Consider the following 18774-nt stretch of genomic DNA (forward strand, 5'->3'; position numbering starts at 1 on the left):
GTCGAAACGTCGCCTAGACACCCCAACTTTTACACGGGAAGACACCCGAGGACACCAAAACCTGCATATATATATATATATATATATATATATATATATATATATATATACACACACACACATACATACACATACATACACACACACACACACACACACACCAATGCTAGTAAAGAGAAGGCAAGAAGAAGCATGACTCTGAAATCTAATTTACAAATTAAAATATAATTTGCATTTTGGGTTAAGTGTTATCTTACTTGAGGCCAACAGAAGATTCTCCCATTTCTCTGCTTTATCTGGAGCTTATGCTAAATATGCCTGCTGTGTTTTCATTGTTGATAACAAATAAAGAGCGGGGCAACTGCGCTCTGCAAATGAAAATATACTTTGCAATTAGATGCTTTTCCTTACAGATCAGACTCTTGTCCTACAGGATATATGCCAATGTGATGCCAAAGAAAGACAAGGGGGGAAACAAAAACACATTTCAACTGACCTGTTTTTCATTTTCATCCTCCAGCTTCAGCCTGTCCTCTATGCAGTTCCTGGCCTGAAGGAATGCCTTTCTTTGTGCCCTCTCTGTCAAAATCCTCACAAAGACCCCATACAAATTTACACTGACAAAAAGGATAGCATTGGCCACAAGCTGTAAGAGAAAAGAAGGGGACAAAATAGATATATTATAATTCAGACACTCTCACATATCACTATCAATCAACATTCTGACTAAAATCCAGTTTATTTTCACAGTATTATTTTGCAGTAAATCTGTCTTGCTGCTGGGTCAGATCACTGCTCCATCCAGTTCACACTTGTCTTCCTCGACTGACGGCACTTTGTCAGGTTCCCAGGAGTTTCCCCAGCCATTGCGAGCCCTTTTTACTGGAGATTCCAGTGATTGCATGTGGGCAGTGGCAGAGCATGCTTTAACCGTACCCAAGGTGCAGGGGGCAAAAGGAGCCCACCATGTGCCAGCCCAGCCCCTGCCACTGAAGGGACACCACACACCAGCCCCAAGCTGATCCCAGTGTCACGAAATGGCTTGGGGGCTGGGGTTGTGTGAGGAGGCTGAGATCAAAAGGCGCATGGAATCCTTCTGACACCAGCAGCTGAAGAAGGAGCAAAAGGGGTTTTATTGTGTGTGTGTTTCTTGTGGCTGATTAGCTGCTCTCCCTGTGCAAAGGTCAGAGGGGGCAGGGTTTCTGTTGAGGCAGGTGATTAGCTGTGGGAGGCGCGCGCAGTTTGATCCATCTCTTAGATTTAGGGGAGCTAGTCTCAAACGTTTGTTGGGGGAGACCTAGGGTTTTTTTGGGGGGGGTGAGTTATTTGTCCTGTCTGCACGCTTCTTATGATGGAGGACCGCTGTAGCCAGCCCCAACGACACGTTCTCAAGATGGAGAGTGAGGGAACAGCTGCAGTCGCCTGCGGTTCCTGCACAATGTTTGCCATCTTGCCAAAGGTTGCAGGCAGCTTTACCTGCAGCAATTGCATGTTGATTGCCCTCTTAAAAGACAAAGTCCAGCAACTGGAGGAACGTGTGTCTACGCTCCAAAGAATTAGAGAGCTGGAGCTCTTCTTGGAAGCAACAGAGCACACCGTCTCCAAAAAGGAGGAGACAGGGGACTCCCCTGAGAAGGAGGCTAGTTCGCCAACACAGGAGCCAGATATATGGAGAAACGTGACTCAAAGGAGTAGGAGGCCCAGGGTTCGCTCTGATTGTTTAGAAATACACAATCGCTTTGAGGTTCTCTCCCCTAGCATGGAAGACGAAGAGCAGACTTCATTTGAGGATCTGTCCCTCATTACAGTCGATCAGGTATATGAAGACGAGCAGCAAAGTCAGTCGTCAGGGAATGTGCAGGCGACCTTGGAACGGACAGATCACGGAAGAACCCCGACCAAACCTAAGAGGAGGCGTGTAGTGGTGATAGGGGATTCCCTACTGAGGGGAACAGAAGCAGTGATCTGTGGGCCTGACAAGATGTCTTGGGAAGTGTGCTGTCTCCCCGGGGCAAGATGTAACTGAAGGACTGCAAGGAATCATAAAACCCACTGACAAATACCCCTTCCTCTTGGTTCATGTGGGAACCAATGACACTGCAAGCAATAGCCTCCAGAAGATCAAAAGAGACTACGAGGCTCTGGGCAGGAAATTGAAGCAATTAAATGCACAAATTGTCCTCCCAGTTGAACGACGTGGCCCAGGGAGAGAGGGAAAAATAGTGGAAGTGAACAGCTGGCTTCGCAAATGGTGTAAACAGGAACGGTTTGGATTCTTAGATCACGGACTGCAGTTTCTTGAAGATGGACTTCTGGCAAGCAATGGGCTGCACCTCACAACGGCTGGGAGGAATGTTTTTGCCAAAAATCTCAGAAACCTCATCAGGAGGGCTTTAAACTGACTAATGTGGGAGAGGGAGACAGTGCTCCTGAAGGTAGGAGTCTATCAATTGATAACAGGGACCTCATTGTGGGACCTCATTGTGGGAGTTTACTATAGATCCCCAAGCCAAACAGAGGACATAGATGATGCCTTCCTGGAACAGATGGCCAAGCAGGCAAAAGGAAGGGAGATAGTAGTAATGGGGGACTTCAATTACCCGGATATTTGCTGGATGTCAAACTCAGCCAAGAGCATAAGGTCAAACAGATTCCTCACTGGCCTTGCAGACAACTTCGTTGTCCAGAAAGTGGGAGAAGCAACAAGAGGAACAGCCATTTTAGATCTGGTCCTAACCAATGTTGATGACCTGGTTAGTGGGGTAGAAGTGGAAGGATCATTAGGCGCGAGTGATCATGCTCTTCTGAAGTTTACTATACAGCGGAAAGGAGCAGCCAAGCATACTAGGACTCAATTTCTTGACTTTAAGAAAGCCGACTTCATAAAACTTAGGGAAGTGCTGGGTGAGAGCCCATGGACAGTAATACTAAAAGGAAAGGGAGTTCATGATGGCTGGGAGTTTGTTAAGAGGGAGATAGTAAAAGCACAACTTCAGGCAATACCAATGAGACGGAAACATGGAAGGTGCCTAAAGAAGCCAGGGTGGCTATCTAAAGAACTTTTAACTGAGTTAAGATTTAGAAAGGATGTGTACAAAAAGTGGAAAAGGGGGGAAACCACCAAAGAGGAATTCAAACAAATAGCCAGCACGTGTAGACACAAAGTCAGAAAAACTAAAGCACAGAATGAACTCAGGCTTGCTAGAGAGGTTAAAATCAACAAAAAAGGCTTTTATGGGTATGTTCGTAGCAAAAGGAAAAACAAAGAAACCGTGGGGTCACTCAGAGGAGAAGATGGTGAAATGCAAACAGGGGACACAGAAAGGGCTGAACTCCTCAATGCCTTCTTTGCCTCAGTCTTCTCCGATAAGGAAAACAATGCCCGACCTGAAGAATTTGAAGCAAATGATTCAGCAGAGGAAACACAGCCCAGAATAACTAAGGAGATAGTACAAGAATACTTGGCTAGTTTAGATGTATTCAAGTCTCCAGGGCCAGATGAACTGCATCCAAGAGTATTAAAAGAACTGGCAGATGTGATCTCAGAACCACTGGCAGTCATCTTTGAGAATTCCTGGAGAACAGGCGAAGTCCCGGCAGACTGGAGGAGGGCAAATGTTGTCCCTATTTTCAAAAAGGGGAAAAGAGAGGACCCAAATAATTACCGCCCAGTCAGTCTGACATCAATACCAGGGAAGATTCTGGAGCAGATCATTAAGCAAACCTTCTGTGAGCACCCAGAAAGGAATGCTGTGATCACCAATAGTCAGCATGGATTTCTGAAAAATAAGTCATGTCAGACTAACCTGATCTCGTTTTTTGACAGAATTACAAGCCTGGTAGATGAAGGGAACGCAGTGGATGTAGCCTACCTTGATTTCAGCAAGGCATTTGACAAGGTGCCCCATGATATTCTTGTAAAGAAGCTGGTAAAATGCGGACTTGACTATGCTACCACTCAGTGGATTTGTAACTGGCTGACTGACCAAACCCAAAGGGTGTTCATCAATGGTTCCTCTTCATCCTGGAGAAGAGTATCTAGTGGGGTGCCACAGGGTTCTGTCTTGGGCCCGGTCTTATTCAACATCTTTATCAACGACTTGGATGATGGACTCAAGGGCATCCTGATCAAATTTGCAGATGACACCAAACTGGGAGAGGTGGCTAACACCCCAGAGGACAGGATCACACTTCAAAACGACCTTGACAGATTAGAGAACTGGGCCAAAACAAACAAGATGAATTTTAACAGGGAGAAATGTAAAGTATTGCACTTGGGCAAAAAAAATGAGAGGCACAAATACAAGATGGGTGACACCTGGCTTGAGAGCAGTACATGTGAAAACGTTGACCACAAACTTGACATGAGCCAACAGTGTGACGCGGCAGCTAAAAAAGCCAATGCAATTCTGGGCTGCATCAATAGGAGTATAGCATCTAGATCAAGGGAAGTAATAGTGCCACTGTATTCTGCTCTGGTCAGACCTCACCTGGAGTACTGTGTCCAGTTCTGGGCACCACAGTTCAAGAAGGACACTGACAAACTGGAACGTGTCCAGAGGAGGGCAACCAAAATGGTCAAAGGCCTGGAAACGATGCCTTATGAGGAACGGCTAAGGGAGCTGGGCATGTTTAGCCTGGAGAAGAGGAGGTTAAGGGGTGATATGATAGCCATTTTCAAATATATAAAAGGATGTCACATAGAGGAGGGAGAAAGGTTGTTTTCTGCTGCTCCAGAGAAGCGGACACGGAGCAATGGTTCCAAACTACAAGAAAAAAGATTCCACCTAAACATTAGGAAGAACTTCCTGACAGTAAGAGCTGTTTGACAGTGGAATTTGCTGCCAAGGAGTGTGGTGGAGTCTCCTTCTTTGGAGGTCTTTAAGCAGAGGCTTGACAACCATATGTCAGGAGTGCTCTGATGGTGTTTCCTGCTTGGTAGGGGGTTCGACTCGATGGCCCTTGTGGTCTCTTCCAACTCTATGATTCTATGATTCTATGATTCTATGATTCTATGATTCACTCCCCCCAGGCCACTTGGAGAGTCTGGGATCTGCGTTTTTACATTGTGCATTTTTTATAGTGTCATCCCTCCCCCGTCGCCGTCACCAAGAATGTATCAGGCTGCAACTTAACTGACTGCGGATGAAGTGGTTTGGCACATACATTGGGTGAGCATTCTAATTTCTGGGCTTACTGAAAATGACATCAGAGTGAACCCAGCAGTGGAGATTCCTATGACTTACATCAGATAGGGGGATCGCCACCCCTAGGAGCATTGAGATCCAAGCCCCCCATCTGGGCAAATGGACAGAAGCAACTCCACCATGGATCCCTTTAACAGGATACCCTATTTCTGGAGGGGAAAGTGAGAGTACAACCCACCCCCCTCCAACCAACGCTAAGGTTACCCAACTGCCAAAGTTGTGACAATTGCTACAAGGTAGGCAAAATGCTCAGCTCATAGCCAATTTGCCTGATAGGCAAATTCCTACCCAGCCCCTAAAATATGGTGACCACCGCAGCCATAGAAAGGTCAATTCAATGAGTCAATGCCAAATTACAGGAGTGGGTGGGTGGGCTGATCCAACGAAGAAGAGCTGGGTGTCGAAGGCTGGCGTGGGCTGCTTTAAATCCCCTGGGAGCAGATTTGAGGGAAGCCTGATTATTTCCTCTAGCCCCCCCCCCCCCAACCTTTGTGCCAGCCTGACATTGGCCAATTTGGCATGCTGCGCAGAGCAGGATTTCAAGCCAGGAGCGCAAGCCAAAGCTCACACTCTGGCAGGAATCAGAGCCTGCCACACAGCTCTACATCACTGGGAGGGGGGCACTGTCTGTCCCGCAAACCAGCCGCACCCCTAAAAGGGGGTAAGCAGACCTCTAGAGACAGATAAGCAGAGAAATGTAGTAGAGAGGACGCCACAACTGTATGTGTGTCTGCAAATAACAAAAAACATTTCTAAAAAGATACACCTCAAAGAAGCTGACATCAAAGGGAATTTTTCCCCACATGGCTTTCAAATCTGAATAAAGAGCTTTAACAAGAAACCTGCATTATACCTCATATTTTATCATAATTAAAATCCAAATCCAAAGCGGATTTTTATGTGGGGAGCAGATAGGCACTTCACTTCTCAACTGCATTGCTTTTTCTATTCCTTTCAAGACATGCTCTATAGAGAGTTTATAATCTCCTCTGGCTTTATCCCAGTTAGCATAATGAGCTAATTCCTTCAGCTGCATTACCTGAGGAGTGCAGCATAAGGAGCTATTTGCTATCGCAGGCTATAATTAGAGTGCATTATACTCTGGAAAATGTTATTTTGAAATACATAAATAAATTCCAGAATATGAGACTAAAATTAGTTCTGGTTTCTAAACAACCTTCCAGTCCTGCACTTGGATATGATGCAGCTGCTGAAGCTGCACATTAATAAGTATATTGGGCTCTTGGGGTCAATGCAAGGAGATTTTACCAGGAGAGCCGTGGCAGGATTTGCATGGCAGCAAAGAGATTTCAGCAGAGGGGACACAGCTTACTCCTGAACCCAAAAACAGAACTGGACAGAAGCCGTGTCCAAGAACTTTTGCTGTACTGTAGTTAAAATATGATACTTCACAATAAAGAGAAATATAGGACTAGGTTCAGTTATTTCTAAGCACAGTCTGAATGACAGTATTATTTTCAATTAAATCTAATTGCGGTCTGCTTAAGGCATGTATAAGCTACTCCCTTCCTTTTGGGGCCAGATGGAGCTCATGAGAACCAGAACAGAAACATGCAAGTTGACACCCGGGCACTAGTTGGGTGCCCCATGGGGTGGCCGTGGTCTGGGTTCGAGGATGAGGCAGCCCTCATCTACAGGGACAATCCTCTCATGAGTTAATTGGGCCATGGAAGGGCAATGATAATATGATACTGTGATTCAAGGAACAGAGGAAGGGATGCAATGCTAACATCACCCATTCTGAGGAGAGGAGTGGGGGGAGTGCAAGTTTCTAAAGTTTCACTATGACCAAAGCATTTAGGGTCACAGCCGTTTCATTTTCCTATTCTATGGTGAGGCAAGGCATGGTTTGGGCCATGCCTTGCCTGCACAGAGCTCGGATGTTGCTTCAGCAAGAAATAACCTGAAACCTGAAATAATAATAATATTCTTTTTTTGTACCCCACCCATCTGACTGAGTTGCCACTCTGGGCAGCTTCCAAGATATATAACAACATTATTCCTTAAAAAGCTTCCTTATACAGGGCTGCCTTCAGATGTCTAGCAGCAACATCCTATTTGTTAATCGGTGTTGTCCCCCCAACTGGAAGGTGCTGCTTTAGTTGAAGGGGTCCAGCCCTCTCCTGTAGTCTCCAATGGCAGTGCTCAGAGTGGTATACAACAATAACATACCATATTTTTTGCTCTATAAGACTCACTTTTTCCCTCCTAAAAAGCAAGGGGAAATGTGTGTGCGTCTTATGGAGCGAGTGCCGGCTGCGCAGCTATCCCAGGAGCCAGAACAGCAAGAGGGATTGCTGCTTTCACTGCGTAGCGATCCCTCTTGCTGTTCTGGCTTCTGAGATTCAGAATATTTTTTTCCAGTTTTCCTCCTCCCAAAACTAGGTGTGTCTTGTGGTCTGGTGCATCTTATAGAGCGAAAAATACGGTAAATATAGCAATACAACAATTGCTAGATGCAACAATGGAATTTTAAAATTCTCCTTTCATTTTCATTTCAACAGAGATCAAAGTTTAAGCACACTGATTATTTCTATAATTCTGTTCAGGTTTTATGGGGATTACACAATTATATGTTCATTTCCACTTCTGTATGCATTGTGCACTCTGACCTTTTAGCAACCACAAAGCCATAAATACAGCTAGCTGTTTTTTCTGTATTCAAGCATAAAAGGTAGATGAAGATATCTGAAGGGATCGCAAATGACAACTTGAAAGTATGTTTTATTGCCTTCAGATCCAGTACATTTTAACTTCTCACTTGCTTAGCTTTGTTATTAATCTGATGAATAATGGCTATTTTTCTTAAAATCTGAAACACTGTGTCATGCAGTGTAGAAATGAAACACTTTGCGTGGCTATTCCCTCCCCCCCCACAGGTGTAAAGAATAAAGACACAGGACACAAGAATTTAAGTTAATGGGCGAAAATGGCCACAACTTTATTGATTACAGGTAAGAGAGGTATTGGCTTTAGGCATTGGCCCCTAACCGACTATCCGGTCTAACCGGGAAGGGTTAAACACCAACAGGGGGAGCTACCTGAGATGCGTATCCCTAGGCGCTCCCCGAGGGGTTACCGCTCGGGGGCGCGCTTTAGGCCCTAGCCTCCGTAGGTTTCGGACGAGGCGTCGCCCCTCGGAGTCCTTTAACGAACTACCCTTCAATCATTGGGGGAGGTGATGGCGCTCCTCCCCCCCGACCTCATTTGCATGACAATACCCCGGCCAATGCCTACCGCTAAAACCGGGAAAGTTGTGACGAATTTGCTACGAGGTAGGCGAAAAACCAAGTGGCTCACGAACCAGCCAATTAGCCAAATGGGAAAAAATTCCTACCTGGCCCCAAACGGCAACCGGCCGAAGCCCATAGCAAGGTCGATGGCAGAACCTAAAGGGTGGGTGGGTGGGAATTCGAGCTCGCTGCCAGGGAGAAAAGGGGCGAGCCGGTGGCTGCCCCGACCTTATGTGGCCTCTAGGAGGCCCGCCCCTGCCGCCAGCCGATTGGCTGGCGCGCGGGGGTGTGACTGGGGAATCCCTGAATCGCGCGAGGCTGACCCCAGCCTCGCCGGAACGTGGGGGGTGACTGGGGAAACCCTGTAATCCCGCGAGGCTGACCTCAGCCCCGCGGGAGTGCGGGAGGGGTCGTGAGCCCGCAACTCCACCCCCTCCTGAGGATCGGTAGTGGCATTGGCAGGGCAGGGGCAGGGGAGCTTTGCTTCACGACCCCCTCCAGTCAGCCACCTTCCAGCCTTCCATGGATGAGTCTCATCCCAGGTTTCAGCAATGCCTGCTAGGTCATATCTGCCACACAGTCACAGTAATAGAATCAGAGAATCATAGAGCTGGAGGGGTCCCAAGGGTCATCTAGCCCAGCCCGTTGCAATGCAGGACTCTCGACTAAAGGATGGAGTAGCTCCCTTGATGAATAAAGGTTGCAGAGTTTGGTACTTTTTAGTTTAGAGTAAAGGCAAGGAAGAGGAAAGTTTATAAAATTATGCCTGACATGGAGAAAGTGGAGGGAGTTTTTCTTTTCTCATAATACTAGAAGTCGTGGACATTTAATGGAGCTGAATGTTGGAGGATTCAGGGCAAAAGATCAAAGAAAGTACTAATGTTATCTTTCCCCCCACAGGAGGCAGCCATGGTCACCAGCAGAGATGCTTTTACAAGTGGATCAGGCAGATCCAGGGAGGAGAGCCACTGCAGGCTGCTGCCAGGATGGCTCTGCTCTGCCTCTCAAGTCAGACACAGCCATTCCTTTGAACAGGAAATCACAGGAGGGGAGAGGGCACTTGTGTTTGGATTCTGAGTTGTAATTTTAAGTGCTTTTAAATTGTTTTACTGTTGTGGTAATACTGTGTTTAAATATTAACGTTGTGTTTTAATCACTGTCATCTGCCCTGGGACCTTAGAGTGAAGGGCAGGTGTTAAATTGCAATTCTCATCATCTGTTTGTCTATTGTGAGAACAGGATGCTGTTCTAGATGAGCCTCTGGCCTGATGCAGCAGCCTCTACACATGTACTCCATATAGGGGTTCCAACTCCCTTAAAAATTACATTTCAGTATAGATTTTAGTAAAAAGTGAGGAAATACCAGCTGTGTTTGGCTTTCCAGGGTCCGGAAGCACAAACACTTTCCTTGATATTCTGGTAGCATCTGCTGTTTAGTTGGTCTGAGAATTATTTCTCTTGGGAAGCTCAAATGCTGGCTCAGCCAAACCATAACTGCTGGCTCAGCTGTCAGGCTTGCCCTTCTTTTTTATGAGTCAGGCAGATTCTCCGTATTTTAATTAATGAATGTTTAAAAGCACTGCAAACATTTATCTGTTCATTTGTCTCCTTATTCTTCTAATAAAAGAATATTTCTTCAGTGCAAAATTCCTTCAGATATTGGGTGGGTGGGATTTCTTGGTGACATAACTGGGAGGAGGGATGCATTAGCATAATGCACTTCAAGTTCAAATTGTGGAATAGTTTTGTTCTGTTTTTCCACACCTCAACCTTACATGGGAGAAGTACATTTTGAATAAACTAGGTGATGGCATATCCAGGTCAGCTTCACTGCTCTGAATGTTTAATGGATCTTCACCCTACTTTTTATATTTGCTGGCACATAGCCTTCAAGACCTAGGAGTGCAGTTAAGTGGTTGCTCTTGTCTCTCTGCTCATAACAAGCTCTTTCTTGTACCAACTGCTTGCCACCTTAACTGCTTTCATTTCATTTCATTTCATTTCACTGCTAATTTGTATACCGCCATTCCTTACAGAAGGTGGCTACAAGCTTAAGAAACAACAAGATCTGCAACCCAAGAACACACTTCTTATAACAATCTGATCCAATACAAACAAGTCATAATAAAAATATGAATTTAAAATAAACAAATTGTTTATAATAAAAGTAATAGACTATTGGGGGTTATTGTTTTGTGCATTATACTGGAAACTGCACTGTGATCCTCAGATGAAGAGTGGTATATAAATTTAATCCAGTAGCACCTTAAAGACCAACTAAGTCAGTTCTTGGTATGAGCTTTCGTGTGCATGCACACTTCTTCAGATACACTGTATCTGAAGAAGTGTGCATGCACACGAAAGCTCAAACCAAGAACTGACTTAGTTGGTCTTTAAGGTGCTACTGGAAGGAATTTGTTTTGTTTTGACTATGGCAGACCAACACGGCTACCTATCTGTAACTATAAATTTAATGAGAGAGAAAGAATAACATTATTGTGTACTATTCTATCAGCAAATAATAAACAGAAAATAATGCTCAAATATTACAATAAATCATTACTAAACTATAATCAACAAAAGTAGCAGCAAGTCACAATTCATAGAGCCCCACAATATATATATATATATATATAAACTGTGCAATGCCGCTTCTCAGCTGGGCTGGGCTGAGCATGTGGGAGGCAAGGCTCTTCTGTGCTCCTCTGCACTTCCCAACCAATGGCAGAATTCCCCACTGAACATACATTTTCATCTCTCATGGATGTACACACTACGCAACCATAGTTTTGAACAGTGAGCAACTTTTGCCATGTAGTTGCTTAAATAGTTGTTTGGATGAGGATTTTGGCAAAATGAAAATTGAAGTTTTTTCATCCCACTCACCCCCCGCCTTAAATGGGAATCTTTGTCAAAAGCAGAGCCGAATGGAGAAGAAAGTGCTGGAGGTTTTCCCAGCAGACACTTCATAGGGATGGCTCTATTAAGGAGAGGGTTAGAATGACTTTTCCTACCAAGCAGCTAATGTGAGATTACCATTCTCCATCTAATTATGAGAGAGGTACCAGACAAGTAAATGGCATTATTCTGGAAATTAAAGAACTGGTGGTTGAAATAAAGAAAATGCTTAATCCAGTCGTAGGAGAGCTTGCCCCCACTTAGAGATTTCACCCACCCAAAAGAAGAAAAAGGTCCCTAGGGCTGACAGGGATGATGAATTTGATTAAATTTGATTAACTTAAAATTGTTGTTGAGTATGGGTGTGAATCCTGTTGAGCTAGTTCCAGATATAGTCTCCTTAGTGGATGGCCCAGCTGTGCCGCAGTCATTTGCAGGAAAACCTACTTGCAAGGACTGTAAGGTCAGAGTTGGGAAGGTCAGAATGGGGAAGAGAATCTCTGCCATCTGCAGAAGAGGATGGACCAGCCAAGGAATCACAGTTCAGAGTAACCTCTTCTAAGAGAGGTAGTAAGAAAGGTCAGGGTAAAGCTCAGAGACAGCAATGCAAGAAGGATGGCAGGGTGAATGTTAACCTGCTCTTTAAAATTATTGATCATATGAATGCTCTGGGTGAGGCGGAATATGATAAAATGAAACAAGAAGACAACCCGAGGAATGTCTCACCCAAAGAGTCCCTGGGGGAGTGACAGGTCAGTCAGGAAATTTAAGGCTGACAGCGATGAAGGGAGGGATCCTGTACAAATAAATTCTACCAAGGTATTAGCAGCAGAGAACAGAGTTGACTGTGATGTTCAGCTGACATCATGGGAATGTCAACTAATAGAAGTTAAACTTAAACCTTAAAGGAATATGTGTAAACAATCCTATGCCTGTTTCGATTTGGAATAGAGACAAGGTTTTTAGGTTGAGGAAGGCAAGAAACAGAAGGCAGAGTAAAAAAGTACACATCTGCTTATAGGGAAACTCCCCCTGTGGGATAGGATTGTACAGGGGGGAGAGAGCCAGTGGCCTGAAAGCACCTGGGTGGCAGAATGAAGATTGAACAGATGCTGTGAATTCGGGGTTTAGGAATATTAACCTCATTTCATGGAATATAGCAGGGTGAGCAAATAAACTGATGAATAGTAATTTTACTGAATATCTTAAACAGTTCTTGGATAAAAGAAATAACAAATACAAGGATATGCTATCTATTCCCAAACAGCTATCAGAGTTAATAGAAGAAGCGAAGATGGAGAGTCTCTTGGTGTCTCAACAAGTGTAAATGTGAAAGCAGAGGAAATTGTATCTCTCCTCCCAGAATTCCAGTGGTCCAGCTGTCTAGTGATACCGAGTTTAAAATACTCTGTGTCAATGTTCACATAATCCCAAAGCCTCTATGCACTCCGGCAGCAACTTACAGGCCTTGTTAGATGCTGCTGCTGTTTTGGTTACTGGTATTATTATTATTATTATTATTATTATTATTATTATTATTATACCCTGCCCATCTGGCTAGGCTTCTCCAGCCACTCTGGGTGGCTTACAGCATATATAAAAACATAGTAAAACATCAAACATTAAAAACTTCCTGATACAGGGCTAGTTATTTATCGCCTTGACATCTGAAGGGAGGGCATTCCACAGGGAGGGTGATGGTAAGAATAAGAATAAGAATAAGAATAAGAATAAGAATAAGAATAATTTTATTAATTTAGAGAAAATTACAGAAGAATATTCATTAACAACTATTGTTGTGATGGGTGATTTTAATGCCAGAATTGGAGGTGATAACATTGTTATGGCTGAAAGAACTGGTATGTTGCCAGTTCTTGGTATGAGTGTCTGAAGGAGTTATCCACTAGACTAGCAAATGATCAGATCATCAATGAAGCAGGGATGAACCAGCTAATTATCTGTAATGGTACAGGGCTGAGTGACTCTGAAGGACAGTTTACCTTCTCCTCCATCAGAGGTGGCAGTGTAATAAATTACATGTTATTGTTCACCCGCTGCAGTTTTTTATTTTCAGAATTTTTGTGGGGGTGAAAAACCAGAAAGTGACAATCAGTGCTATTTTTCCAGAAAAAGAAGTACTGGAACTCACCATGAATGCCTCCCTTGTTTTTTTATAATGTCAATGGCGCCCACCTGAGAGGTGCTGGAACTGAGTTCCAGCGAGTTCCAGCTTTAAAAAAGCCCTGGTGATCGTCAACCATTGATCGATAAAGTAGTTGGAAGCTGAAGGGACAACAAGCTTTTGTGATCAGGGAGAGCCTGTGTGAGAAAGAGCGGTTTAGACTCAGAGGCTAAAGCAGTGTGGCAGGGACAGAGGCTGCAGAAGAATTGTGGGAGTCTGCCTCTCCATCTGCAACAAGCTCTCCTCCCCCCCCCCCCCAGTCTCCAAGGAAACACAGAATGATGTGTAGGGCAGAACAGAGATTACAGGGGCCCAGATGCAGTTTGAGACTGCTTGGGAAACATCTGGCAGAGGAGGAGCTATAGAGGGGGGTAGAAGGCAGGGACCATCAGTCCTGGCAACTTCTCCGCAGGGTAAGACCTACAGGGAAGTGGTGCTGTATGCATGTTGTTGCCTTGAATAAAAGTTACCGGTAACTTCACTGACAACTCTCTCTGCTTCTTTTTGCTGACCTGCATCTGAACCCAGCCCTGACAGTGGGTGGTGGCCTCTGAACTCCAGGCTGTTTGGGATGATACTAATTACCTGGATTCATTCCAGTGTGGATTCAGGTGCAGCCATTAGATGGAAGCAGCCTTTTCTGCCTTGGTGGATGACTTACACCTGAGGAGGACGGGGGAAGGAATACCATGGTAGTCTTCCTGGACCTCTCGGCAGCTTTTAACACCATCTACCATGGTATCCTTCTGGGTTGACTATTAGGGTTAGGGTTGGGAGACACTGGTCATCACAGGGGGACTTGCGCTCTGCTCCATGTCTCCTGACTTATAGGGTTCTACAGGGGTACATTTTGTCACCTGCATTGTCAACATCTACATGAAACTGTTGGGGAAGTCATCTGAAGGTGGTAAAAATCCTAATCTGGTGACTGATGGCAGTTCTGGGATGGATGTTGTCATGAATGAGCCAGCCCAGCCAGCTCCCAGTGAAGGCAATAGCCAGGAAGACAGGAGGTTAACTGCAAGACAGGAGGATTATAGCGGAGAGCCAACTCCCCCACCCTTAGGAATGCCAACTGATAGCAGAGTTGTGGACCAGGAGTCAGCCGGCAGCTTGCTAGCACACCAGGGAAGGACAAAATGCAGGGGCTAGAAACGAAAGCAGCTCAGAGAGCAGGAATGAGGAACAGATTGAGGAATACAAATATTTAGGTTACAAAACTATAAAAATAAAGAAAAATTAAGTTTGCAAAACAATAATTACCATGTGGTTAGGGTAGATCAACGTGTCAGTGTCCACTTATCCCCAGTGTAAATATGACATATCGGCAAAAGTCAGAAATTGAAAGAAAACTATAGCATGTACACAAAAATTGATTTCAGATTTGAAATCAGCATTGAAACAACATATAACAACAGTTGAAAAATCTCAGGCAAAAGAAAATGAAAAAAGAAAGTTCCCCAGTATACTGTGAATCCCAAGGGAATACATTTTTTTTTTGCATACCTCCAACTGTACATAGATATACATGTCATTTTCAATGCTATACATGCCATGTTCAATGCTATATAAGTCACTTACATTTATACTCATATTGTACTACTTTGGCTATGTGTTTAATAAAATATTGAATTCTTGCATTGTGAAAAACAAAGATTATGCTGAAAAGTGAAAAACATGAATTGCAAAAAAAAAAAACTAGAACAAAACCAACTTCAGATATGAAATCAGCATGTCAAAATTAGGTTAGAACAGCTGCAGGTGTCAATGCAACAAAAAAAATCGTTCCCCAGTGTTATGCATAAAGCATGGCTCTGAAAGCCTGCATATTGCTAAACAACTGCATGACCATGTTAGGAATAAAATGGTGTCTGGGTCAGTTTATTTCTTCTTCTTTCCACATTAGGACAGACTTAGCTGGACATATGGTTGCCACGCTCTCTGCTCCGGTTTCTCCTCAGTGCTTATCAGAAACAGTTAATGAATGATGCCACATTTGGTCAAAAGTCCTTGAAAGATGAAAGGGTTTGCCTTGAGCAAACTATCAACAGCATTGATTTTCATGTTCTTTTACAATGAGCCTATCTGATTTTTGCTCCACTTGCATTTTGTGAGAGCTGTCTCCAGAGATGGTAAGCTTTTCTTTTTGCAGGGAGATTTTAGCACTGGCATCTCCTGTCAGTCCTGCCACTTGCGAACTCCAAAATTCAACCAAGTTTATTTGACCGAACCAAAAGGGTGCTTGCTCATCAATGGTTCCTCTTCATCCTGGAGAAGAGTGACTAGTGGGGTGCCACAGGGTTCTGTCTTGGGCCCGGTCTTATTCAACATCTTTATCAACGACTTGGATGATGGACTCAAGGGAATCCTGATCAAATTTGCAGATGTCACCAAACTGGGAGGGGTGGCTAACACCCCAGAGGACAGGATCACACTTCAAAACGACCTTGACAGATTAGAGAACTGGGCCAAAACAAACAAGATGAATTTTAACAGGGAGAAATGTAAAGTATTGCACTTGGGCAAAAAAAAAAATGAGAGGCACAAATACAAGATGGGTGACACCTGGCTTGAGAGCAGTACATGTGAAAAGGATCTAGGAGTCTTGGTTGACCACAAACTTGACATGAGCCAACAGTGTGACGCGGCAGCTAAAAAAGCCAATGCAATTCTGGGCTGCATCAATAGGAGTATAGCATCTAGATCAAGGGAAGTAATAGTGCCACTGTATTCTGCTCTGGTCAGACCTCACCTGGAGTACTGTGTCCAGTTCTGGGCACCACAGTTCAAGAAGGACACTGACAAACTGGAACGTGTCCAGAGGAGGGCAACGTGCCCAGAGGAGGGCAACCAAAATGGTCAAAGGCCTGGAAACGATGCCTTATGAGGAACAGCTAAGCTGGGCAGGGGGTTGGACTCGATGGCCCTTGTGGTCTCTTCCAACTCTATGATTCTATGATTTTATTTTTCCTAGAGAGGCTGCGCTCTTAATTATTGCCCTATTTGCCACCCACAAATGCATTTGGAGGAAGAGTGGAATAGAAATTTTATAATCAATTACTGATTTTACATACGTTGACAGGCATATTTGCATTTCCCTGTGTGTCTCCACATTAATCCCTCTGTTCAATATTGTTAATCTGTGTGTCATGGCATATAATATATTAGGATCAGGACAGGGATTTGAAGCAACTGTATAAACCACTTGGGCCAGGTCAGGGATGTCTAATATAAGATGCAGGTGTCAAGAATTTACTTTGCCTATGTGCCAGTAGCTTTGACAACAGGTACCTTATCAAGACCTTTAGATCTTCCATATGACTCTCCACAGCAGCCCTAAAACATTCACATAACTGTTGCCTCAAGACTTCAGGACTACAAAGAGAGCATGAGGGCTGACCTGCCAATGCTACTGGTCATGTTGTTCGAATGCCTGATTATCGTCTTCTAAAGCAACTACTCTATTCCGAACTTAAAAATGCAAAGTGTAATGCTGGTGGTCAACAAAAGTGGTTTAAAGACTCTCTCAAGGCAAATCTAAAAAAAAGTAGTATAAACACTGACAACTGGGAAACACTGAACAGCCTTTACCAAAGGTGTCATGGGTTTTGAAGACGCTCAAACTCAGGACGAAACGGAGAAATGCGCTAAGAGGAAGGCACGCTTGGCAAACCCTCACCTTGATCAACCCTACCCAGAAACCTCTGTCCCCACTGTGGAAGGACGAATGGATCCAGAATTGGCCTCCACAGTCATGTACAGACTCACTGTTAAAACCATGTTCATGAAAGACAATCTTACTCAACTAGCAGCGATCACCAAAGAAGAACAACTGCTGTGTGTCTCTATAGCAGCATTACCTCCATGTCAGTATCAAGAAGCCAGTTCCAATGAAGGAAGAGGGAAGAAACTCCTTGCTCTTTTCCCTCATCAAGTAACACCTGTAGAATGTTTCCCCAAGGACTATAGAAATGTGAGTATTTCCCTGTGGTTACTTGAGTATAGCCAAATGCTAGGCATCAAAGGCATTTCTGGCCCCAGTCACTTTTCCATAATTCTGTTTCACACCATTTCCATATTAATCCATATTAATCAGTGTTTTTCTCTATATCTGATAAAAAAATTAAGAACGCCATCCACAATACACATTTAGGTCATTTTGTAGTGTCACATCATAATCCTGGATTTGCATGAGGTTTGGGTGGGGTAGGGAGCAAAAATGAAGGCAGGTTGCACAACTGCAATGCCCATTAAATGGCAGAAAGAAGGAAGGAGCAGGGGACATTAAAACAACTGAAGAAGATTGAGTAAAATAGGGATGGAGGAAACTGAGAGAAAAACTGTGGTTTTAAACAATAGCAAAGGTTTTAATAAAGTACTAGGGAATATCTGGGGCTTCCACTTCTTCTGTCTCACATGAGGCAGCTGAGGAGTGGAACAGGGAAGTGGTTGAGTACAGTGAGCATAGTGAGAAGGGAGAGGAAATAATAGTACAGTTGTACCTTGGATTCCAAATGCCTTGGTACTCAGACGTTTTAGATCCCGAATGCCGCAAATCCAGAAGTGAGTGTTCCAGTTGCAAACATTCTTTGGAACCTGAACATCTGACGGGGCTTACGGGGCTTCCGAGGTTTCTGATTGGCTGCAGGAGCTTCCTGAAGCCAATCTGAAGCCGTGCTTTGGTTTCCGAACGTTTTGGAAGTCAAATGGACTTCTGGAATAGATTCCTTTCTACTTCCAAGGTACGAATGTAATAGTAATAGCAGTAATAATAATAATAATAATAATACTTGTACCCTGGCCATCTGACTGAGTTGCCCCAGTCACTCTGAGCAGCTTCCAACATAATATAAAAATACAGTTGGACATCAGACATTAAAGCTTCTGCTTACAGGGCTGCCTTCAGATGTCCATGGAAGGTCATATAGTTATTTATCTCTCTGACACCTGACAGGAGAACATTCCACAGGGCAGGCACCACTTCCAAAAAGGCTTCCTGCCTGGTTCCCTGTGAATCCACTTTTCATAGTGTGGGAACTGCCAGAAGGCCCTCAGAGCTGGACCTCAGTGTTTGGGCTGAAAGATGGCATTGGAGACGCTCCTTCAGGTATACAGCACCAAAGCCATTTAGGACTTTAAAGGTCAGCACCAACACTTTGAATTGTGCTCAGAAATGTACTGAGAGCCGATGTAGGGTTTTTTAGGACTGGTGTTATATGGTTCCAGAGGCCAC

At 44.2% G+C, this 18774-nt stretch overlaps 1 protein-coding gene across 2 annotated transcripts in view; it reads right to left on the reverse strand.

The window, feature by feature from the left end:
- The window catches only part of ADCY1 (adenylate cyclase 1), a 225285-nt gene that overhangs the window by 128741 nt on the left and 77770 nt on the right, over positions 1–18774 (reverse strand). For both annotated transcript variants that reach the window (XR_014161498.1, XM_081881792.1), the window contains exon 2: positions 497–646. Coding sequence is in view for 1 of the 2 variants with exons in the window: in XM_081881792.1 (XP_081737918.1) it covers positions 497–646 (150 nt within the window). In the remaining variant the exon portion in view is untranslated. The remainder of the gene's footprint in view (positions 1–496; positions 647–18774) is intronic.

Source organism: Podarcis erhardii, assembly GCF_964252035.2.
Source record: "Podarcis erhardii genome assembly, chromosome: 12".
NCBI lineage: Eukaryota > Metazoa > Chordata > Lepidosauria > Squamata > Lacertidae > Podarcis > Podarcis erhardii.